Source organism: Thamnophis elegans, chromosome 4, assembly GCF_009769535.1.
Source record: "Thamnophis elegans isolate rThaEle1 chromosome 4, rThaEle1.pri, whole genome shotgun sequence".
Taxonomy (NCBI): Eukaryota; Metazoa; Chordata; class Lepidosauria; order Squamata; family Colubridae; genus Thamnophis; species Thamnophis elegans.
The window spans coordinates 104641694-104666901 of record NC_045544.1 but is presented as its reverse complement, the minus strand read 5'-3'; the positions used below and the strand labels follow the sequence as shown (position 1 = coordinate 104666901).

The 25208-nt window shown below is 35.0% G+C and overlaps 1 protein-coding gene across 1 annotated transcript in view; it reads left to right on the top strand.

Annotated features, from left to right (window-relative positions):
- Positions 1-25208, top strand: part of PSME4 (proteasome activator subunit 4) — an 88072-nt gene that overhangs the window by 23123 nt on the left and 39741 nt on the right. Inside the window, exons 6-18 of the mRNA XM_032215808.1 lie at positions 4730-4793; positions 5957-6031; positions 7198-7320; positions 9781-9873; positions 11730-11995; positions 15893-16079; positions 17311-17400; positions 17758-17822; positions 18490-18640; positions 21282-21380; positions 21648-21717; positions 23093-23160; positions 24829-25044. Of these exons, the coding sequence (XP_032071699.1) occupies positions 4730-4793; positions 5957-6031; positions 7198-7320; positions 9781-9873; positions 11730-11995; positions 15893-16079; positions 17311-17400; positions 17758-17822; positions 18490-18640; positions 21282-21380; positions 21648-21717; positions 23093-23160; positions 24829-25044 (1567 nt within the window). The remainder of the gene's footprint in view (positions 1-4729; positions 4794-5956; positions 6032-7197; positions 7321-9780; positions 9874-11729; positions 11996-15892; positions 16080-17310; positions 17401-17757; positions 17823-18489; positions 18641-21281; positions 21381-21647; positions 21718-23092; positions 23161-24828; positions 25045-25208) is intronic.

Below are 25208 nucleotides of genomic sequence, written 5' to 3'. Positions count from 1 at the left end.
TTACAAAAGTGAAAATGTCTTCTAAGCTTAAGGGGCCTTTTGGAATGCTTTGCCATGTGCAGAAATCTGACTAATGTCACTTCCTGTCACTGATGTGGTTAAATAAGTTTGGCATCTTTGGCACACTTCGTGTAATGTATGACTGCTTAGTAATGTAATATTACATTTCAAAGTTTCAAAAATAATACAGTGAATTAATTTAATCTCCTTGTGACAGCTCGGATTCAGTCAAGACTTCTTACCAACACTTCACATATCCATGCAGAAACACCAACAAACACTTTGTTTTAGTAAGCAGAAGTGATTGTTTAGTTTTCCATAAGAAAATGTTGTAGGAGAAGGAGCTGTTGAGCTACATTTCTTTTTCCACAAAGGAAAGGAAGAACTAGGAAAACATTGATGTAGAAGGTGTAAAGATTGGCTTCTAATATGGGTCTAGGCAATAATGGCTTTGAAAAATTGTTATTTTAATGAAAAGTAATGTGGGCTGATTTTTCTAACTTAGAAAGGATGGTATATCATATTGGATGACAAAGCCTTGTTAGCTTCAGGGGATGTCCAGAGGAGATTGCTAAAGAAAGTAAATTGGCTGAGAGTCAGAAGAAGACTCACTGAAGACTTGAAAAGGCAACTGTATTGTGGACTTGCTACTCAATGCTGATGAACTTCCAAGGACTATAGGTAGATTGAAGAGGCCACATACTGCCAATCAGTCAAGCTGTGCCAGATGGTACCAGAAATAATTCCAACAATATCCTTAAAGTAGAATATAGGTCAGGGGTAAGAAACAGCCATGCAGATGTACTGGTTAGGTTAACCTAATTTGAAAATGCAGTAGGAGGAAATTTAGGCTGCAATCTTGAGCACTGAAAAAATATGTTGCAATGCCCTTTTAATCTCAAGTTGCAAATATCTTGAGAAAGAAAGTCTTGAGAAAGAGTTGGAACAGAAGTCATGCCTTGTTTACTAGTAAATAATCTTAGCTAAACAATATAGTGAAATCAACAGTCGCTTGCTTACTTTGATGTGTTTTCTAAATAAATGGAAAAAAGTTCCAAAGTTATGGCACTATGTTCCCTCTTCAAGTACAGAGAATTTCTAAAAGTCCCTGGGATATTACTTTTGTTAGTAAAGTATGCTTACAGAGACTGGACAGGACTGTATGACAAGTGCCCAAGAAAACTTTAGGTTGATGAGGCAAGGGACATTTTTCTCTGCTCTGCGGATTGTGGGAATATTATCCCACCCATTTGAGCAATTCTGCTTTCATCTTCTTATCAAAGGATGTGTTCGCTTGTCAGATCAAGGTCTGGGAGGTAGTTTTGTAGTAAGAAATGAAGCTTTCTTCAAAAATTAAACAAAATTGCTATCCTGAGTTGAGAGGTGAATTTTAATGCATGGAAGTTTATATTCTTGTATATTATTCTCTGAATTATCTAGTATGCAGTTTGGGAGTTTTAGATATATTGCTGGCCAGAGAAGCTAAGACAGGAATTTGTTTGTTTGTTTGTTTGTTTGTTTTTGTCAATAGGGACTCAAAAGAACAGATCTTGCATAGTTATCTGTGAAATAATGGTTTGCATTGATTGGGTACAGTAAATGCACTAGCAGTTTTAACATCTACTGCAGTGGTCTGGAATCACAAACAGAACCTTCATCTATAATAGTCTTTTCTGCTATTTAAAATCATTTAAAATCAGCTTTAAAGGTTTGTATGCTTGCCTACAAATATGATCAGATTGTAAACTTAGAAAATAAGGCCTGCCTTATTCTGGTTTAGTTTAAGTTGGTATTGCCAAATCATGGCAAATATTTAATAAGGTTCATATTTTAAACTTTTGTTTATATTTTGTTACTCAACACAAATGTCAACATAAAATGTCAATTTTTTCCTAACCGACTTCTAAAATTCAGTTACAAAAAATTGAAATATCAATGAGTCTCCAGTGTTTTAATCATTACAAAGATTAATGAAAGTACACACTGTATTTACAGAGTGCTTAATAAGAAATTGATGTATTTCTTTTCTGTGTGTGCATGAAGGTTGAAATTTTCCTTTGTCTTTTTGAACAATTAAGGCAATTTTAGTTCTCGTGTGTTGTTTGCTTCAAAGTTGAGGAAAACTGAGTCACTGATTATCTGTAATTCACTGATGAAATTTGGTGGTGTGGTTTAAGAGATATCTGGAATCACAAAAAAGGACTCCAGGTTACCCACCCCAATATAAACTATGCTCTTGAAAGCCTGTGCTGTAGGACTTTCAGAGAAGACTCAGCAGACAACTGTTGCAGCATGAAGAGCCAGTGAGTAGATTGTCTCTTTGCATTTCCTCTGCAGACAAGCAAAGGACTTGAAATCACTCAAGTACTCCATAAAATTGCTCCTCAAGAGGACATCGTAACACAGTGATCTGTGGTAGCGTTAGAACTGTGGGAGACAAGGGAATAACTATTTTTCCCTCAAACTGCAGTCATTGCCTTCAGAAAGACACTAAATTTGAATAATTCCTGTTCTAACCACTTTTGGAAATTGTTAGCTGCTTTTCAGTTATTAACAATCTTTGAATCAACACACTTTATAGCACTGGATGAATTTTTTTCAATATGTAGCAAAAAACGTTTTAAATACAAGTTAATTTTTTTCTGTTGAAAAGAGTGAATTAGATTTTGATTTTGGAATGTTACAACTAAATTAAAGGTATAGATCAGGGGTCTAACTCCCGGTTTGGCCCAGTTTGACTGAACGGGTAGGGACAATTGTTGTTGGTTCTGAGAACCAGTAGTAAAAAAAAAGCTTCCAAGGATTGCGTGGCTCGGAAGCTTTTTTTCCGCCTTTTAAAGTATTTTTTTTCTGCCGGTTTGGGCGAATAGGCAAGAAAAAAATGCTTTAAAAAGTGGAAATAAAAACTTCTGATGATAGCACAGATCAGCTGTGAGCTGCACGATTGTCGGAAGCAATCCCCCCCACTTTTTAAAGCTTTTTCTTCCTGCCTATTCACCCGAACGGGCAGGAAAAAAAATGCTTTAAAAAGTGTGGTGGTGGGGAAAGCTTCTGACAATCGACTGGATCAGCTGTGAGACACATGATTATCGGAAGCTCCTCCCCCTCCACTTTTTAAAGCATTTTTTCCTGCCTATTGGCCCGAACCGGCAAGAAAAAAATGCTTTAAAAAGTGTGGGGAAAAAGTTGACCACACCCACCCAGTCACATCAAGCCATGTCCACAGAATCTGTGGCAAACAAATTTAGATTTCACCACTGGTTTAGATGGATTTGAAATAAGATTCTGTAATTAATTATAAGAATCTTTCCCATTGGAAAATGTGCTTTGTTTTGAATTCTGTTTTTAAAAAATTGATAGGATGAAACTTGAAGGTTGGATACTAAAGGAATCTAGAAAGAACAAAGATTACAATTAAAGGAAAAGAACATTTAAATTTGCCTTATTAATAGAGTGGGGCAAAATATTTTAACATTGGACACATTGAAGGATATTTTTGAACAATGGTCCCAGAAGTTAATTTTGAAAATGCCTGCCTCTATAGAATGAGGGTGTTTAAAAGTTGCTATAAATTTTACAAGTTTTATAGGACGAGAATGAAATTGATCTGAAAGTGATTTAAAAATTATGGACTACATGAATTATATGGAAAAAGATGCTGCACTGAACATGCAAATGAAAGTAGCTGATGTCTTAACAATTAAAAGAGATTTACAAATAACAAACCAAGAGTGGTCTAGTGATTAAGGCGACCAGGCTAGAAAACAAGGGTTCATTCAAGTCCAACTTACCCATGAAAGCCAGTTGGGTGACCTTGAGCCAGTCATTCTCTCTCAGCCCAATGCACCTCACAGGGTTATTGTTGTGGGTCTGTTGGATATGTTTGCTGCCTTGTGTTGTTTATGTAAATAAATAAAACTTCTCCATAGTGGATTTACAAAAGAGACTTGAAGACTGAGTCAACCTTAAGCCGGTCACAATTAAACTCCTGGCTATGGGCAGAGTCAACCTGCAATACTGCATTCTACGGCTGTGCCACCATTGCTCAGGACAAAAAAAATCAAATTCCTAGGACATTATTTTAAGGGATTAAGATTGTTAAAAGTCAAAGAAGGAAATACAAAGTTGGTTTTTTGTATCAAGATTAAAATAGATATATTTTAACCTTAATGGACTTTTGCTGATCAGGACTGAACAATGAGATTTTGAGGATTTGTTTACAGATAAGAGATGGGATAAAGGAAGAAGTGATCATTAGTTCTATTTTAAGAGAAGGTGATAGGTTACTACATTTGTTTATACTTGTGATGAAGGGTGAAGTCATTTCTTTATAAATTTCTTAACTTTTTCTTTACTATTTTTCTTTTCTGCACCTTCTATTTTCTATTTTCTTTTTTAGTTTGTATTTTTATTTTTAATTATGATTTTTAATAACATTACTATTAAAAATTTGTACTGTTGATTGTTTCCTTTCTCAAATTCTACAACCAGCAGTATGGCTGGAGATTTGTCAGATGGAGGATGTCTAATATGTGTGGCCTTAAGCACAAATAATGTTGAACATCATTTTTCTTCACTATGCATAATAAAAATCACTTTCATAGATAGGGCTATACCCACACACATTGTTTTTGAAATGTATAATGTACTAAGAATGCATTATTAGATATTGGGAACAAATTATTTTCATACATCAAAATTCTGTTGGTGGGATTTCATTGTCTTTCAGGCTCTGGCTTGATGAATTTCTAGGCCTTTGGGTTTCAGTTCAAAATCTTCCACAATGGGAAGGGGTAAGTAATGTGCCACATTTATTTTCCCTATTTCTTTTTACTACAAAGATGATATGTAGATAATTGGGTTAGAAATAATGGTGCCTGGAAATATTGAAATAATTTAAAGTTTTTTAATCTATTAGTTGTACAATTATAAGTTTGATTATTAATTGTCATACTGTGCAGGAGTTATTTTTTGTTTGAATGCTAGGGTTCCTTTAGACTGAAAATCCAAACCTAATTATTATAAATCTCTGGAAACCAGAAGCAAATATTTTTACAAAAGCTGGGAAAAAAATATTTGGAACTTCTTGAGCTGCAATACAATCATCTTCTCAAACCTTCTCCAAAAAGGGAAGAGTGGCGATAGTAAGAAAATTATAGGATGGAAACTAGTGATGACCTCTTAGGAAGAGGGCAAATCACAGCCTTCCTTGAAAAGTTGGGTCATTATCTCTTCATGTAGAGAAACATAGATCACTGCCAGAACCCACCTGCATGTCACCTCCCAGGTGACAAGAGGAAGAAAAATTCTTCTTTCTCATAATCTTTCTCTATTTGTATCCGTTGATGAGGTTCAGTCTTTGTAAACCTTGGCCTTCATGAATCTGGGTTTTCGTCTGACATAATGGGACAGCTAGTAGGTATTTTAGCAGTGCTGTATAGAACCCTAACCAAGGCCTAATTGAAATTTGTCTATTGCAAATTTGTCTGGGAGAAATCTGTTAAGAGAATTCATTGTTATTAATTTCTGGTTCTATATTTTCTAGTTTTTGTGAGAAATCTGGCTTTCTTGATGTTGCAGAATAGTAGCTCCCCACAGCTCCCCACAGTCAGGATTCAGCAACCGCTGGAAAGCCACATGCTCATCATCTTTACTATATTACCTCTATCCCAGGATCTATTATTTTAGTTTCCAATAAACCAAAAGGCCTTCTCAGTCCTGTTTATGCATCTCAATATTATAGTTATTCCTTTTGTAAATGTTCTTTATAATTATATTTCTTTTTTCTTATTAACTCGTGTCCCACCTGCTATCCTTTATGATCCCATGGTGTATGATGAAATAATCTGATCCTACTTCTTGAGAAAACTACAGAAAAAAGCAGGAATAAACCTTAATACTATGCTAATGTTGATGTTGTATCATGAAAATGTGGTCTGTGCTTTTTTTGCTCTAGCATCTAGTCAACCTTTTTGCACGTTTGGCCACTGATAACATAGGCTACATCAACTGGGATCCCTATATTCCAAAGGTAATATTTAATATGAAAATACTACAAATATTAACAAGAAATACTGGCAAGTGCTTTCTCTCTTGATAAAACATGCATTTCATTCTGTTTCTGTCTCTTTCACTCATTATTTTAGCTCTGAAGATAAAAATTGTGTCCCTAACTTAAATATATTTATTACATTTAAAATCATTTATCTGGTCAACAAAGTTGAAAAGTTGTAATTTATAACTTTTTGTGATTAACATTTAACTTTTTATTAGAAGGGCAGTTTTCTAAAATTCTCTGTCTTGCCCTATCTATTAAATTTCACTTAAATATATTTTAAGGATTTTTGTTTATATAAAAGAAAAAAAAACATAAACAAGAGTGTTATTTCTACTGATCTATTCCCTTTAAAGTATGGCAAACAAAATGATCACACAGGGAACTTGAATTTAATCTACCGTCATGATATTTGCCGGGATTCCTGTTTCTTGCTATAAAGAATAAAACTTTTGAAGAATGAATGTGGTTCCAAGCTGCAGGAATGTGATTGTAATGGGCAAAACAGTGACCTGTTATTTTTATATATTTTTTAGCAGCCATGGCAACTGTCATGTTTTATAATTTAATTTCTGTGAACTGAAGCTAATTCATCACTTAATTACAACATTTAGTTGCAGTTTTAAAATTCATTGGGACTATGATTAGCTTCTCTTCTCTTTAAACAGTAATGTTGAGAGCTGGGTCATCACATTTAGTGTCCAGAGCAGAAATTGATTTTGCAATACTGAATATTTGGTTGACTTAAAAGGAACTATCTAGTGGGCTAATTGAATTTCTTTAGCAAGTTATGTAGATGCTTTCCATATGCTTTTGGCCTGCATGCATGCCAGTCAACAATTTGTCAAGATGTGAAAGTGGCTGCTGTGCAATAGCAAATGTGCATTAATAAAGAGACATCTCAATATAGATTTCTAAAGCAGAAATTTCAGTTTTCCACCATATGAGTTTAATTTAGAGAGTTTCCCATTAGTTCTGTGGCAATGACATCTCTTTTAATCAAACTTTTGTTTATAAATTGAGTATTTTGGAGATTGGGTTTTGAATGTGAAGGGTTTCAATTGTCTGATCAATTGTATAACAAAGTTCAAATATTCATGATGAAGTTTTGTTATTTAATTTCCCAATGTCCTTTTCTGCAGATATTTACTAGAATACTGCGTAGCTTGAATCTTCCAGTAGGAAGCAATCAGATGATGGTTCCACGATTCCTAACAAATGCTTACGACATAGGGCATGCAGTTATGTGGATCACAGCTATGATGGTAGTATCTTTTTTCTAAATAAGGAAGCTGTACAGTTACATAGATATGTAAATAAGTCAACTTATTTGACATTTCAAATTAATTACTACTTTAATGAACATCAAATTCATGAAAATAAGCAAGAGCTCACATGGATAATTTCTTTGTAAAAATCCTGAATTACAATACTTGGAACTGTTTTTCTACTGTACATAAAATAGCAACAACTGCTTTACAGACAGCATATGCCCTCAGAACGGTGAGGACAGTTCATAAAGACTTCCAGGAGAAATGATGGAATGTCTCTGTCCCTTCAGTTTTCAATGCTGAATGTCCCTTCAGTATTCAAAAGAGAGCTTTAGAAGAAATGGTCAGCACACAATCACATTTTGACTATAATTTGGTAGTATGTGGCGGACAAATAAATTCTGATTAACAACTTATTGGTTAAATAATATTGGATAACTAAATTTCAGCTTCTTTGCTATGTGGCTGTTGTTTTCTGTTGTAGATAATTATGACTTCATGGCCTTTATCTCCTTATCTGCATATGTATAATATTTAAAAATACCAGTTGTCTTCACTTATTTGTTCAGTAACTGTTCAAAGGTATGATAGTGCTGAAAAAAGAACTTTACACCCATTTATGATTTTCACAACATCTCTTGGTCACGTGATCACCATTATAGTTAGTACATGTTATCTTGTGCCTAACTTATGTTTTTTCTCCCTCACCACTCTTGCAGAACAGAGAGATTGGAGAAAAAGGGATTGCAAGACAGTAAGCAGTTTGTTCTTCTACATTAGAAAGGAATGCGATCATACCTATAGTGGGAAGGGATCAGGCAAAGATTGCCTACAGAAGTTGTATTTTTTTCTCTCCCCTCATCTCCTCAGAGGAGAGATCAGAGACATAGGAATTTCCTAAGCCATTCACATAGTGTGCCTATGTCTCCCAGCCTAGTTGCCAGGCGTGATTGCATTGCTTTTGATATGTACAAGACAATAATTAGGCATCTGAGCATTGCACAGAAGGAGGGCAATCAAGAGGTAAAATAGTCAGCCTATACATTTTACAAATAAATTTTACAAATAAAATTTACAAATAAACAAAGATAAAAGGTGTAAAACAGTAATTTTGTCTCTTTCAGCTAGAAAGCACAGTTATGGATATGTGATTTCCCACTTAGCGAAGCTTTGCTTAAGGCAGAGTTGCTGGTCCCTATTAAGTGGTCCCTATTAAACTGGTCCCTACTAAGTACAGTACCTGTACTGGCAATCACGTGATCGAAGGAAACTGCAAAAGTTGTAAATTCCAGCGTTGGTTTTAAAGTTACTTTTTCAGGTCCATTTTAAATTTAAGCAGTCACTGAACGAGGCAGTCAGCAAGAAAGGTGTATCTGTACATTGCATTTATTGTAAAGATTTTTTTTCTACAATGAGAACATCCTGTTCTCCAGCCCACCCAAACAATAAAAAAGAAAAGGAGAGATTCTTATCTGAGAAGTACTTCAACCCTCTCTCATATTTATATATCCTGAAATTTTGTTTCTCTGAACTTTTCATCTGGCCTGTCCTTCAAAAACTAGGAAAGAAAGATTTATATTCCCTGGAAATGATACCAGAAGATTTTCTAGTCTGCTTCTGGCATGTGTAGAACAGATATATATACACAAAAAGTCTGTCTCAATTATAGAGAAATATTTTTACAGTAAATCTAATATATACATTTTGAGAAATGGTGCATTATCACAGATCCTAAAATGGTATACATTTTTTTTCAGAGTATAAGCAACACCTTTCCCCCCTTAAAAGAGCGTGGAAATGTTGGTGTGTCTTATACACCGCATACAGCCATTTTGGGCCACTTAAAGCCCTGCCCCGCATCCCATTTTTGCAAAAAACGGGCCATTTTTTCACAAAAATGGAGGCTTTTTTGCCTTGCCTCAGCCCCCAGCAGCACTCTGCAGGCTTCAGCAGAGCTGGGGCAAGGCAAAAATGTCCAGGCTTTTGTGAAAAATGGGCCGTTTTCCACAAAAACGGAGGCTTTTTTGCCTTGTCCCAGCCATGCTGAAGCCTATAGTGTGCTGCTGGGGGCTTAGGCAAGGCAAAACCCTTTTTTTCTTACTTACCTCTTCGAAATCTTGGTGCGTCTTATACACTGGTGCGTCCGAAAAATACGGTATTTTAAATAATGTCAATGAAAGAGAATAATCCTTGATTTCTAGGAACTTATTAACAAGAAAAAATACATGCATTGTAGAAGCTATGATACATTGTGATAGCTATTTTACAATTGACTTACATTATAACTTTGCCTTTCTGGAGTAGAATATCATTCTTCACATATTTCTACATGTTAGAATATGGAAGCCATAACTTTGATGTCTGAAAAAAGTGGGCACATTAAACCTGAATTTAAAATGGCACTACAGATTTGGAATTGTATTAAATAGCTGTGTTATCTCTGTTTTTGGATAGGGTGGACCAAGCAAGCTTGTACAAAAGCATTTGGCTGGATTATTCCAAAGTATTGCATCTTTCTATCATCCCTCAAATAATGGTCGCTGGTTGGTAAGTATATGCGTATCTTCTCTTTAAATCTTGACATCAAGACTTTAAATTTTGGGTTGGTATAGAATTTTGTCAAATCCATTTTTTCAGGCACTAATTTCAATAAAATGTCCATGCTAAATATGATTTTTAAAACATTCTAAGAGTAGCAGCAACTCTTAGTGTCTCCATAGTACCAACAGTATACATAATGCTTTTAGGAAACAGTTTGGTTTTCCAGAGACATTATGATCTACAAATAGATGCAGAACTATAAAAAACATGGGGAATAGAATCTGGTGCTGTTATGGCGAGAATATGCACCTGTTTTTTATAAAATTGAATGGAAAATGTGACTATTGAAAAGGCTCTGGAAGGGAGAAAGAGGTGTTGTTACAGTAGTATTCTGTTTTCAGATATGAGCAATATCAAAGATGAAAGGAATAGAAATTTAATTTATAAAGAATGTTATAGCTATCAAAATCAGTGTTCAATTCTTCTACTATCTCTTGTGTGATGGGTAATAATAGCTACATGAGACTATATAACAATGTTAACGATGTGAAAGATTAATGAAGATATAATCCCTTCGTTTACTGCAATGTTGGGATTCAATTTATTTTACTACCGGTTTGCTCGTGTGCGTGCTCGTGCGACACTTCAGTACATGTGCAGAAGCGTCCAGATGGGTGGGCGGAGCCTCCCGCTGCTGCCACTACCGGTTCGCCCGATCCGGGGCGAGCCAGCAGAAACCCACCTCTGGTTTACTGAGTCTGAAGCATCATTATTAGCAATATTGAACAGTACTAATCAGGCTTTCCTTTCACTATAGCTCAAAGTTATGTATGAACCAAGCACAGTAGATCTACATAGCCAACAGCAAATTGAAGGGAATTACCTTATGGCTTCTTTATGGTACTGTGAACTGTAGTAAAGGCTGAATAGCATTATGCCTGATGCAAAGTTTTTTTTAAAAATTTTCGTGCAATGCATCATTCATAAAAGATCAAGATACAAGAATAGTTCCTGCACTCGAAGCTGTCATGCTGTTTCAGCTGATGTAGGTTCAGAGACATTATCTGTGAACCAAGTATATGGGTTGTTTTGCTTTTAGAAAGGGATTAGAACTGCCTTGACATTTGATCAATCTGCCTGTCATTATGCCAAGATATAGTCATTGAAGTAGGAAATATGTAAAATAAAAGCTACTTCAAAATGCAGCGAAGCATCAGTTCTGCCTTTGGTTCATTTAAAAGCACCACTGGCTGCCTGCTAGTTTACCCATCTGTTGTTTATGCTAATGAGCTCTCCAACTAAATTCCATTGTTTTCAATGGAAAATGGTACAAAACTACACATCACCCTTTGTTACATTAGATCGGATTAGACTTCTTTATTAGAATACTTTTAGAATCCTGGAATTTGGTTGGCAGAGCTGAATGCCTGCTTAGCTTCCTTTCAGACTTGCTGATGCTGTCAGTAAAGGAATTTTATCCAGTTAATGAGTTTTTGGGATTGAGTATCACGGGATTGAGGAAGTATGGGAAAGCCATCTGCTTCTCCCAGTAGATAACTAACTACTATAATAGCACCAAGAAAAGAATGGAAAATATTGTTGTTCTGCAGTGCTATAAGAAGGATATTCCTGTGCCCACAATCTCCTTGACATCAAATCCCAACTCTTTACTGAAGGTTCTGGTCCATCTCTCATTATGCCCAATACATAAAATATCTTCATAACAGACAGACATAACTGGTTGCTGAATAAGGGTCTAGATTTACTTTGTTTAATGCACAGAATGTAATAATCAAATTAGTTTTGGCTCTTTTCCTTGATTCTAATTAATTGGAATGAATTTTGTTGCCTTTCTTTGGTAGAATAAGCTAATGAAGCTACTTCAGCGCCTACCCAGTAGTATAGTCAGAAGACTGCATCGTGAGCGCTATAAGAAGATGAGCTGGCTGACTCCTGTGCCCGATAGCCATAAGCTTACTGATCAGGACATAACAGAATTTGTAGAATGCATTATACAACCTGTCCTGCTGGCAATGTTTAGCAAAACTGGAAGTTTAGAGGCAGCCCAAGCGCTACAGAATCTTGCACTAATGCGTCCTGAGTTGGTAATCCCACCAGTACTTGAAAAGTGAGTACTATCTAAAAGCCACAAAAAGTTTACCTAGTTTTTATTTTTTTAAAAAAATGTTTATTTTTTATTTAAAACAAACACAACATCCTTCTTTACATGCTGTAGAAAGTGTATCAGTTGGTTACAAAAAGACTTTCGTGCATCACTTCCACAGTCAACAAACATAATTCATATTCTCTCAAGCATTTTAACTGAAATATTTATACATGTCACCATCATCATATCTCCATTTTCATTTGACTATAATTGTTTAAGCATCTTTCATCATAAAATATACCAAAATTACAAAAAATTCAAATACTATTTCTAAAATCCTCCACTAAAACTAAATCCTTATGTCCTATTCTAGCTAAACATCCATAATATTTAATAACAAAGTTTTCTAATCTTCCTTTCCAAATCACTGTTTAAAATTTACATCCAGTTTCCTTATGTTACCCGTATATACTCGAGTATAGGCCGACCCGAATATAAGCCGAGGCACCCAATTTTACCACAAAAAAACTGGAAAAGTTATTGACTCGAGTATAAGCCTAGGGTGGGAAATGCAGCAGCTACCGGTAAATTTCAAAAATAAAAATAGATACCAATAATGTTTTTGAATATTTATTTCAAAGAAAAACAGTAAACTAGCGGTGTATTCAATGAAATTCTTCACTCACCTCATGATGCTGATGTCCCGCTGTGATGATGATGTCCCGTGCAGCCGCGGGAGCGATGTCCCGCCTCCTATGACACACGGCACAGTGATTCCTATCATTGGATCACTGTACCAGAGGAGGTGGGACATCGCTATGTGGCTGCTTGCCATAACAAGGAGGAGGTGGGACATCGTTGCAGAGCGGCAGGAGGGGGAGGAAGGGGAATCGTAAGACAGCCCTGCATTACATTAGAACGTGAGGAGGGGGGATGGTGCGGTGCGCGCTGCGCGGCAAACTGACACAGAGGGAGGGGAAACTCACAGGGGCACTGGGCCATTCACGAGTGTCACCCAGCGGCATGGCCCCGCCCCTTTTTCTCCTCCATTTCGGGCAAATTTTTCACTGACTCGAGTATAAGCCGAGGCGGCTTTTTTCAGCCCAAAAAGTGGGCTGAAAAACTAGGCTTATACTCGAGTATATACAGTATATCCATATCTATATATACGTCGTTATTCTTATCCCTCCTTTATTTGACTATATCCTGTATCATAACATTTCCCCTCTAATAATCAAAACTTTAACTGTATCTAACTTGGTTCTTTTTTTTAAAATTAACCTTTATGTATAATCCAAAGGGATTTCTAATCTTCCTTACATGAGTACCATTCAATATTCATATCCAATTATACTCATCATAACACTAAACATTGTATAAACTAGTAACTTTATCAATTATTTATTTAAACTATATTATCAATAGATTTCACTAAGTTTAACTAATTTTAAATTATATTCTTCCATCTATTAACCTGTATCTTTCCAATAGCAAAACAGTCTCATATCTTCTGCCATTTGTGGTGCCAGCCTTCTAATCATCTCCTTGATCAACTTTGTATGGACTCCTCTTAGCAACTCCTTGCTTATAAGATCTCTCATGTAATCTTGATGCCCTTCTTCTGTTTCCTTAGCCAGCTTTTCTTTGATTGTCAGTAATGTTATCAATGCTATTGCTAATAAAATTTCTCTCTTTAAATCCATGGATTCTTTGGTTTTTTCTTCTTCTGTATTTTGCCTTCTGGGATAAATTTCCCCTCCATTTAATTTCTATTTCAGTATTCCACTCTTTCCATTTTCAGAGACAAACCAATCACCATAAATATCAGCAAATTTAATCTCTTTATATTCATTTTCCACTTTGATTTTTTGAGTTTTAACCACCACATTTTGCATTTGATAAACATCCTCAACTTCTTCATCATATTTTGCTGTTATATGCTCTAAGTCTTCCAACCTCTTCTCTATCCTCTCATATGTATTTGATAATTTTTGTATTTCTGAAAATATCTTTTGCAAGCTTAAGATTTCTTTTTGCTTTTGTACTTGTGCCATTCTCTCCAGCTAACAAACACAGCTGCTCTAGCTTGGAAGGTTAATAAAATTAATCATAGATTCACAGAAACGTTTTGTTTTCACTTTTCTCTGGTTAAAGATATACTTCAAAGGGACATCTGTATGCTTCCCTTCTTATCTCTCTTTATAACCAAGCAATGAGCCCTGTAGTGCCAAACCAAAACAATCAGTGAAGAAAAAAAGTGTTCCATTTCCAATACACAAACTTCAATACACAAATCTTCCAGCCTCCGAGTAGCAGTGTTATTATTGCAAATTTCCTTATTTCTTTTTTATCTTTTTTGTATTTAAAGTTAGAAAAAAGAGTCCAATTTTTAAATGGGTTAGAAAAACACCCACAGTAATGAAAGAAGAAAATTTTAGATCATAGGTTACAGAGAATAATAAAAGAAAAAATAGAAGAAGAAAACTTAACCCATTCATTTTAAAAGGCTTGCATAAATTCCACCCATGAAGATAGCATTTAAAAAGTAAGATAACCACTGTCCAAAACCATTCCAAATTTAATTCCGCCGCTTGATTCTTCTGTTCTCCAATTTAAATTAATTTTAAGTTTTTTATATGCAGTCTCTTTTTAAAACAGTAAAAGTTCCTCACCAGCTGGAAACACTTTCTCTTTCTGTATCCTTCCATTGCCCCGACTTCGTCAACCTTGGCTAGATTTTTTTTCGCCGGCTTGAAGAACTTCTCGCATTGATCAGGGATTTTGCGATGTCCCTGAGGTCAGCAAGATGTATTCTTCCTGTTCACCGTCTCTTCGAGACGGTTTAGGTCCGATTGGACCACCCAGTGGCAAAAGTATCGGCTGCAGTCTCTTAGCATCTGGACCGCACATCCGTATCGTCGGGACGTTGGCTCCTCCTTCTTTTTACCTAGTTTTTAGATGACCAGGAAAGGTTATTCTAAGTCAGTATTTTTCCAAACCTAAACCAATATTTTTCAAATGTATGGATTTCAGCTTCCAAAATTCTTGGCCACAGCTGTATTGGCTGTGGAATTCTGGGAGTTGAAGTCCACATACCTCAAAATTGTCTGTTTTAAATCATTGTCTTTTTTGCTACAATTTTAACACTGAGGATGACAAGAGAATGTAGATTTATTGCCTGTGTCTCTATGCATTTACTTTTGGAGATGTATGCTTTAGTTTATATTGCAATTTTTTTACTACTTATTTTATGTGTTTACTTTTAAAAACATTCATTCTGCCAAAACACAGTTTAAGAAATTTTGACAAGATCAAAGTTAATTTATAAATTTCCTCACTTTGAAACTTCTACCCTTCCATTTTATTGGCTTAAATGAGCAAATACCATTTGGCTTTGACAGCATATTTTCTCTGCTCCCTAGAGTTCCTCAAAAATGCATAGGGTCAAACATTTTGGGTCCTTTTTAAAATTGACATTTTAATGAAAAAATGGGTTTCTTTTGCAAATCATTAAAACACCCATTTTATATTTTAAAACTCCCGAAATTCCTTCTCCTTTGTTCCTTTGTTTAGAATGGAGTCTTCCACATGTCCCGCAAAGCTTTTTATAACCCTTCAGTCAACAGAAGTTAAGAGACCTACAAACTAATTTCATTTTTGTTGTTTTTTAATGTTGCATTGTATATTTAGTAGCAAATATATTTGAAATCACATCTTATTGTGTTTTTTTTTTATATTTCCTAAAGTTGAGTCATTGAAACATAATATCGGTTAGAATTTCTGCAAGTGGAGTAATGAAATATTAAAACTGGAAAAGTTAGAAAAATGGTTTGGACATAGCCCATGTCTGGCTTATCTTATAAGCACTTGTAAGTAAACATTTGAACTGATATAAATCTTTTATTTTTTTTTCCATAGAACATATCCCGCACTAGAGACATTAACAGAACCTCATCAGCTGACAGCTACGTTAAGTTGTGTAATTGGTGTAGCTCGTAGCCTGGTATCTGGGGGCAAGTCATTTCCTGAAGGTCCAACACATATGTTGCCTCTGTTGATGAGAGCATTGCCTGGTGTGGATCCAAATGATTTTAGCAAATGCATGGTGAGTGTAATAATTTCACAGGGTGTTACGTTGCAATTAGATCTCTCTTAATGTCAGCTAAGACATGACTACAGTTTTCCATGGATTTCTTTCTTTTGTATTTTAGCCTTTTCTTTACTGCTTATTTTTTGAGCATCTTTTTGGCTGCCTTTATTTCTTCCTCCTTTCATTTGCAGGGGTAGAGCATACAACAGGAGGAACAAATAAGGCATAAGCTAACTGCAATATTTTCCAGTTTATGTGCTTTCTGCTAAATCACAATTGATTCCTCAGCATAATTTACATCTCCCTTAGCACCATTAGGATTCTCCTCTATCCCTGATCTTTAAAATCATTTTTAAACTATGACCTGCTACAAAGTAAAGTATATATTTTTTATTTTACAGTATTAACTGTGGACCTTACATGGGGCCACACACCCATTTTAATACAATCAAAATGTTGCATGGCTAAAAATTCAGCATTTTGATGCATGCCCAGTTGCCAGAATAAAATAAAATAGTAAAGAAACAAGAATACGGAATTTACTGGAAATTTAGGGCAGATGATGGCAAGCATCTGTGTGAGAATCTAGTGACTTGGAGGGATTGTTGGGGAACCCCCCCCTCCCCCAGCCCTCCCCATGCTGTGAATGTGTTTTGCTTTTCAATGTTAGTATGTTTATGGTGTCTTTTGCCTGGTGAGCCATTCATTGGATTTAAGCTTTGTTAAGATGAATTCATGGTTAATATCTATTATTTTGTATTCAGTTCCCAGTTTGCCCATAGATACAAATAAAGAACAGAACATAAAACGATAGGTTCAGAATTGTTTAGACATCACCTTTGCCCTACATTTGTGGTTGTTAGATCTTAAAAAACACTGCCAGTTTGGCTTCTGGAAAATGTGTATTTATAACAAGCTATGTCTGTCATGACAACTGTTTTATGAATGGGAATCTCTTCTTCCAACAGCTGTCAGGTAGTGAAAGTATCATTTTTTTCTCAAAATTCTATTCACCTAAAAAGGCTGGCAACCTCTGCTTTAGTGTATATGGGAATATGAATAGAAAATGCTAAATGCAATTTAATTTTGCATTAAGTATAATCTGGGTAACTGAGATGTGCGAATATCAGTTTTCTGTCCCTGTAGAGTTTTATCATACAATTTTTCAGATATTTGAAGTGATTTATGCTCTTTTTATGTTAGAATGTATAATTACACACTGAAACTTGTTTGCATACTTTATTAGATCACATTCCAGTTTATTGCAACATTTTCTACTCTCGTGCCTTTAGTGGATTGTTCATCAGTACTACAAGAGAGAAATGATCTTACAGAGGTATCTGTTTTAAGTTATTTGCTAAATTAAACTGCTTATGAAAATGTTCAAGTATAAGTATATAGAATGTAAAAGAATATTAAAACATATATTTTGCTGTTTGTACTTTGTAACTATAAAATTAAGATTTTCAATTTAAAAGAAAGCAAACCTTTTGGTCTAAATTTACTAATAAAATTGTTTTGTTTTTATTTATATTCTCTTGATTTTCACATTAGCATTTTGAATATTTACAGAAACTGAGATTTGTATGTTTGGAATAATGCAATAATTGTGTAAAGAACTAAATAAAAATTGGAAATTGCGGCATGATTTACATGCAGTAGAAAAAAAACTTCTTATATTTTGAAATTGTAGGTGGAGAGAGAACTGTGCTCTGCTACTGCTGAATTTGAAGATTTTGTACTGCAGTTTATGGACAGGCAAGTAGTAATGGGAAGCAGAGCATGCTGGTAATGTGACAATCCTATGTAAAGGCTTGCACACTGAAGTTGTATGTTTCATACTAATCTATGTTTTATAGTTTGAAAGCTATTCTGAGAGAAAAAAAATATAAGAATCAAAAATTGTCAGAGAGCTGGATAAATGATATGACTGATACTGTTTCAACAAAGTTTATAGGCAACAGTGTTTTTGAATAGGGCATCTAATGATAGTCATGTGGTTGGGCCTTTTTTTGTAATTGCCAAATACAATTAATTTTCCTTTTTCTCACGTTTATGATATAAAAGTCAATATCTGAGATATTTAAACTTCTAAAGAGTTAAGCAATTTCTCTCTTCTCTTTTTGCAGTTTTATAGCTTGACTAATTTGTTTTGCTTTATTGAATTTTTTTTGGGGGGGGGATAGATAGATAATAAACTTTTTTTTTATTAGACTGCAAATCCCTATGCTTACGAGTGGGTAAAGAAAATCTTAAAAATGAATTGATTTCATCTTCTGGAGTTTGTTGCCAGAAATGAACATATGCAAATTTTATAGCATACTGTTAAAATAATATTGTACTTCAGCCCAAACAAACAATAAAAAACTTGTAGTGGTTTCATGTTTTACTAATTATGTTACTTGCCCGTTGTTTTTCTGTATAGATGTTTTGGACTCATAGAAAGCAGCACATTGGAACAAACAAGAGAGGAGACGGAAACAGAAAAGATGACTCATTTAGAGAGCTTAGTGGAGCTAGGACTATCTTCTACATACAACACAATCCTCACACAGTGCTCAAAAGATATATTTAAGGTATTTTTCATCAAAGGGAATGAACATAGAAGTCACAGTTTGCTTTCTATCTTAATTTTCTTAAACCCAAAGCTTCTGAAACTCTTTTAATTTTAATTATGTTGTTTGGAGTTTGACTAAAGAAATATAATTTAAGATGCAGTCATGGTGTAAAAAAACATTGCACAGTGAAAATAAGTATATCGATCTGGGATTCAAAAAACTTCAGTTATACCCAAAGACTTGGGCATGCTTAATAGACTTCGTTATTTTATTTTATTTTAAAATGTCTCAGCCAATATTGACTGATCTTGAAAAGTTTACTAAAATTAATATTTGGATGTGAGATTGCCAGGAGATCTCAAAGCTGTAGGCTAGTCTGTGAAGGAATTTTTTTTTTTGTGAAGAAGGCAGTTGCAAACAATTTTCTTTTTTGTGCCAAGAAAATAATATGACTGAATAGTCACCAAAGTCAGTGCAAAGGACTTTTTACCTTTAATTTTGTTCAAAATGAAATACCATGTCAGAATCTGTGAAGGTTGTCCTAAATTTAGAACTGAGTTGGAAAATAGCATAGCTGACGTGATACTAAGGCTATAATCTCCTGCAGAACACGAAGATATAGACATAGATCTTTAAGTCTAAGCAGTTGTTTTTTGCAATCAGTACTAGACCATCTGACTTTTGTAATGGAAAATCTATATCTGGAGCAGTGATAGGACTTTTCTTCTGCTATGCTTACATTGAATATGCAGGGTTTTATTTTATTTTTTTGGGAAGGGAGAACATTCAATCAGTTAAATGATCATTAGTGGTTTGACATTGCAGACCACATGTTATCGTGCCTAATGACTTTGCAAAATTCACCTAATGATGGCTTCTGGAACTGCTGTCATTAGTCATGTAGTCACATGACATCACAGTATAAGACCACATGACACAATTTCAATTATTACTGTTAACTGAGGACTATCTGTATCAAATTTAATTGTTGTGTCTCAAGATAGATTGCAAGTTGGCAAAGTTTAGTAGTAAAATATATTTTTATCTATTTTTCCCTAAGCTTACTTTGACGTACAGTAGTTTTTGTTCCTCTGTAAACAGAGGATTAAAATGTAACTAATGTCTTATGTTCTGCAATAGAAAATAACACAGTTCAAAGCTAATCCTTTTTCTTCTTAGCCTGTCCATTAATGCAGTAATATAATATGCTGCATAATATTTTGAAAGATGAATGTAAAGGATAGGATAGATTCAGCCTGAATCCAGGAAAATAGATGCTTAGTAGGTTTCTTTAAATTGTTGTCGCACAACTGATTGGTTCATAGGTCGCAAATTAGATTGGAGCAATGGTAGCCCAGTGGTTAGAATGCAGTACTGCAAGCTAACTTGCTACTCCAGGAGTTGGATTCTGAATGGCTCAAGCCTTCCATCCTTCTGAGATCAGTAAGATTGTTGGGGGGCAATATGCTGACTCTAAACTGCTTAGAGAGGACTGTAAAATACTATGAAGCAATATATAAGTCTAAGTGATATAGCTATTGTTTGATTATATCTTGGTTTCTAGATAGGCTTATGTACAACTCCAGTCAATATCAATTATTGCCAATGTACATACAATCCCCAATCCTTGGAAATCATCCAGGATATCATGATGAATGGTATCAAAAGCTGCTGAGAGATCAAGCAGAATCAGTTGAACCTGGATAACTTCACAAGCCTGTCACTTCTTTTGGATTTCCCCAGCCTGTATCCAGCGTTCAATTCCAAATATATATAAATGATTTTATCCCTCACATGTTTTGCAAATTTATGTTAATAACTCATCATTTTTCTTCTACCCCATTCTTCCCTACAAGGACACCTTAAATAAAGTTGGCTATCCACAGATAAATGTAGAATAGTATTGGCGTTGTATTGTTTTTATCCAATGTTTGGTCATATTTACACTTCATTGCCAGTATTGTTTCAGGTGTTTCTTTTGCTGTTTCAATATTTTAAAAAGTACCTTCTGATCACCAGATAAGAAGAAGCCACCAAGGTACCATCATGACCAAGAGTTGTTGAAGCCACCTCCTTACTCTAAAGATTGATTAGGGTCATGACAGATTTGATTATGATAAGGGACTGATGCTAATGTCAGATTGTATTACAATTGTTCCAAGAGAAAAACAAGAGCTACCATACGGCCTTGTAGTCTGCTAAGTCCCTTATGACCTGGACCTGGTGACTCCTGCAGTAAAGACGCAGGTTGAAGTCCCTCGTCAATCCAGTGGTGAGATTCAGCAGTTACTGCATGGATATCGCCATGTCCATGTGCAACAGAGAGGACAGTACAGCTTGACCCTCAAGCTCATCCTCACAATGATTCTCAGCATAGAGTTTCCTGTGTCTTAGAATGGTACTTCCTGGTTCCTTGGGTATGACTCATAGAATTCATGCCAAAAAAGTTTATCTATCACTGGTTTAAAAATGTTTAAATGTTTTGCATAAACCTGAAATGCATAAACCTGAAATGGGAACAATGTAATTCTCAGTATTGATGAATCCTTGTTTAATGTCATAATTTATATCCTTTAAATCAGGATTCATAATTTGTCCATGACACAATATTTCTGATTTGGTCATTTCATACAATTTATTTCTTTTTGTTTTTGTATAGGTTGCCTTGGACAAGGTTTTCAATTTTGCTGTCTCAAATATTTTTGAGACAAGAGTTGCTGGTCGAATGGTGGCTGATATGTGCCGAGCTGCAGTGAAAGTAAGATTTTATTTTTCTTCTTCTCTCCCTTCTTCTCAGTTAAGAACTAACAATAACTTTTCTGTTTTGTTGACACTAGAATGTTTTGCCAGTTCATTAACTCTCTCTGTCTCCCACACAGACCTTAAATAGAATATTCTTTATCTAGTTCTTAGTATTTTTTCCTTTGCAAAATCAAGGCCATTCAGTAGGAAAGATATCTTTATGGAATGCTCATTATTTTGTCAAATATCTTAATGTAACATTTGGTTCTGTCTGATATTTCAGTGCTGTCCAGAGAAGTCTTTGAAGCTTTTTGTACCCCATTGCTGCAATGTTATAACACATCTCACTCTCAGTAAGTTTCAATGATCTAATAATGTTGTAACTTGTTTATATATATAGCTGTATATTGCCTGTTGAAAGTTTGAAGTATTTTATTTGTAGTTATGTGCAAACTGTTCTGCTCTGGAGAAGGAATATTTGGGGGGGGGGATTCTAGAATTTATTGCTCCTCCAGACTATACCTATACAGCTATTCTACCAAAGCCCAGAATTTTTTGGAACAAAATATCTAGAACTGGAAGTAGCTTCTAGCATTCTGAGCATGTTCTTCCAACAGCTAGAGACAATATATACAATATTCTGATATATACTATACAGTAATTTTCTCAAGAGATGGAGACTAGTGGAAAACTTCCATTGCTCAATATGTATTTGAATGGGATCCTATTTCACCATGCTAACTACTATACCACAGTAACTTTGATGGGTTAGGATAAGAGAAGAGATTGACACAGTATCATTCAGTTATTAGTTCAATGATTCAATCTCCCTAATCCAATTTTCACTGCTATATTACATTAATGTAAATACATCAGTAGAACAGAGAAGATAAACTAACTGAAGGCACAAAGTTCACCCATATCTCCAATATTCAAGGGAATGTTAGAGAATGTGTTTAAGTGCTGACTGCTGATTTTGAAAAACAATAGGTGGGCCCAAAGCTGGTAGGCTTCCTTTAGTAGAAATATGAAGCAGTGTATTTATATGCGGGAACTCTGGCTGTTGTACTGTTCTTGCCTTAAACAGTTTACTTTTTCTTCACAATTGGAATAATTTACTGCAAGAAATTAATAGGTAAAATAGCCCTTATTTTCTGATTTAAAAATCTCTTTTCTATCATGACACATGTTGAAAAAGTACAGGTGACATCCTAAGATCTTATCTGGGAGACTGAAATATATCTATATACATTGTTTGAAAGATAATGTGTAATATAAAATAATGAGCAATTCACATGTTTATTACTTGTAACAATTGCAAAATGTTCACACATGAATTTGAAGGCGGCTGGGCGCGATTCAGCGGATGCAATAAGGGCGGCAAAATGCGCACATTTCGCCGACCGTATTGCCACGAGATAGGCTCTGATAAAGGCTCTCATCAGTGCTCGGTCTGACTCAGATTTACTGAGTACACTCAGTACACTCATATGAACATATGTCTCAGTACACTCATATGAACATATGTCTTTATACATTTATATATTTTATACATTTATATATTTTATATATTTTTTCCATTTTCTAGTTGAATCATAAAAAACATTTCATAGCATAGCTTGTATCATGAGCAGCCTAAACAAAAATCTTCAAAACTGTGAATGTTATTACCTACCAGTACATATACTGCATCATATAACATTGAGGTATAATATATTTCATATTTAGATGATGATGCGTTACATGATGAAGAATTAGATAAAGAACTCCTCTGGAATCTTCAACTTTTATCAGAGGTATTTATGAGAAATTCTAGCTTTAATTTTCAATATAGTTGGTTCATGTTTTAGTTTCAATATGTGATATAGCAAACAGAAATTTCCTTATGTACTTGTGGCCCAAAGTACTTAACTAGACTTGTGTGCTTGATTGAATCATTATATCACCTGCAAAGCTCCTATAGAGAAGAACAGTGAGTTTTAAATCTGATTTGAGAGAGGAAATATAATAGCTTGAAGCTCTAAAACGAAAAGTGAAAATTAGTAGTGTTGTTTTCAAGTGTTATGTGTGCCCCTACTTGGGAATTAATTCATAGAAGCATAATGTTGGAATGGATCTTAGAGTTTTTCAAGTCCAATCCTTTCCAGGACATGAATCCTGATATCAAATGTCCAATCTTTGCTTGAAAATCTCCAATGATAAAGCACTCATGACTTTAGGAGACATGCTGTGTTTAAGTCACTGCTCAATAGCTCTAATGTTGAGGTAATTCCTCTCTTTATTTCCATTTTGGATTTTCCTAAAGTCTATATTTTTAGTTTTTGCCCTGCACTTAGGAGTTATGGAAAATAAATCCATACCCTCTTTCCTGAAAATATTCCTTAAAGTATTGGAAGAGTATTCTCAAATCCCCTTTTACTTGGCTAGACACAGTTTCTTTAACTATTTTTTATGGGATTCAGCTTTCAAGCCTTTCATCATCTTTGCTGATTTTCTTTGCACTCTTTCTTTTTGATCTTCATTTCTCTTCTGACTCCCCTCCCCCCCTAGTAGTTTGGCGTCTGACAGGTTAAAATACTTCAGCCATTTCCCTGTTTTTCATCATTATCTTGCCATCTGCTGTGACCAGCAGATTCTGCTTCCTTGACTTTCCCTTGTTCTGAACATATTCAAAGAACAGTTTTCATTATTTTTGGCATTCGGTGTCAGCCTGAGCATATTCTGAGTCTTCCTAGCATTATTCTTATTAATATGGGCTGTTCCTTGAGGCTCTGTTTTTGTTATACACCCCTTTCCATTCTTTAAACTTAAGCTATATTTCTCAGCTTATTAGCTCTTTATCTAGCCACATGTGTCTCCTTTTTTTTCTTTCTCTTTGGTAGTTGAGATTTGGTAGGTCGAGCTTGAGCCTTAGGATTTCCTAACACTCTCTTCCTAGCTCCTAATATTTCATAGAACATTCAGTATTGCAAGATACTGAGAAAATGCATAACCCTCTATTTAAATAGGCTTTTATAGAAAGCCTTTTATTTTCCATTTTATTTCCTTCAGTCAAAAATGGCATGTTTCTTTTAGAAATGTATGTCACTCATTTGCTGTTCAGTTACTAGTAGTCCTTGTTTAGCAACCACAGATGGTGTTAGCAACTTTGTCACTATGTGTTGCGTTGTTAAACATCATGGAATCATGACTTGTGAATTTACTACTGGCTTCTTGATTGACTCTGTGGTTAGAAGCCAGCTGTGAAGCTGGCAAATGATGTTGTTGCAATGGTCATAAATGCTGCTGCCCAAATCCTGATTACATGAATGCAGGGAGACTGCAACAGTCGTAAATGTGAGGAGCAGTCATAAGGTTACTTTTTCAGAGCTATCCTAATTTCAAAAAATAGATCAAATCTCTCTTCTGAACTATACATTCAAAATTCTGTTTATGTTTATTTCTGATATTTTGACTTTTGCTAGATCACTCGTGTGGATGGGAAGAAGTTGCTGCCATACAGGGAGCAGCTTTTGAAGATTCTGCAACGAACCCTCCATTTAACCTGTAAGCAGGGTTACATTCTGTCTTGTAACCTACTGCACCATCTTCTTCGTTCTACTACACTTATCTACCCCACAGAATACTGCAGTGTGCCAGGTGGTTTTGACAAGCCTGTTTCTGAATACTTTCCTATCAAGGCAAGGATTTTAACTTACTTAGGACTAGAGAATTTGACTGCATTTAAACAAATAAAAGTAATGAACAATTACTCTGTTGCATTTCCTCAAAGGCTATTTCAGTTCAATAGCATGGAAAGTGTAAGTCAAAGATGCTATAAGACTAAAATGTGTAATGTCGATTT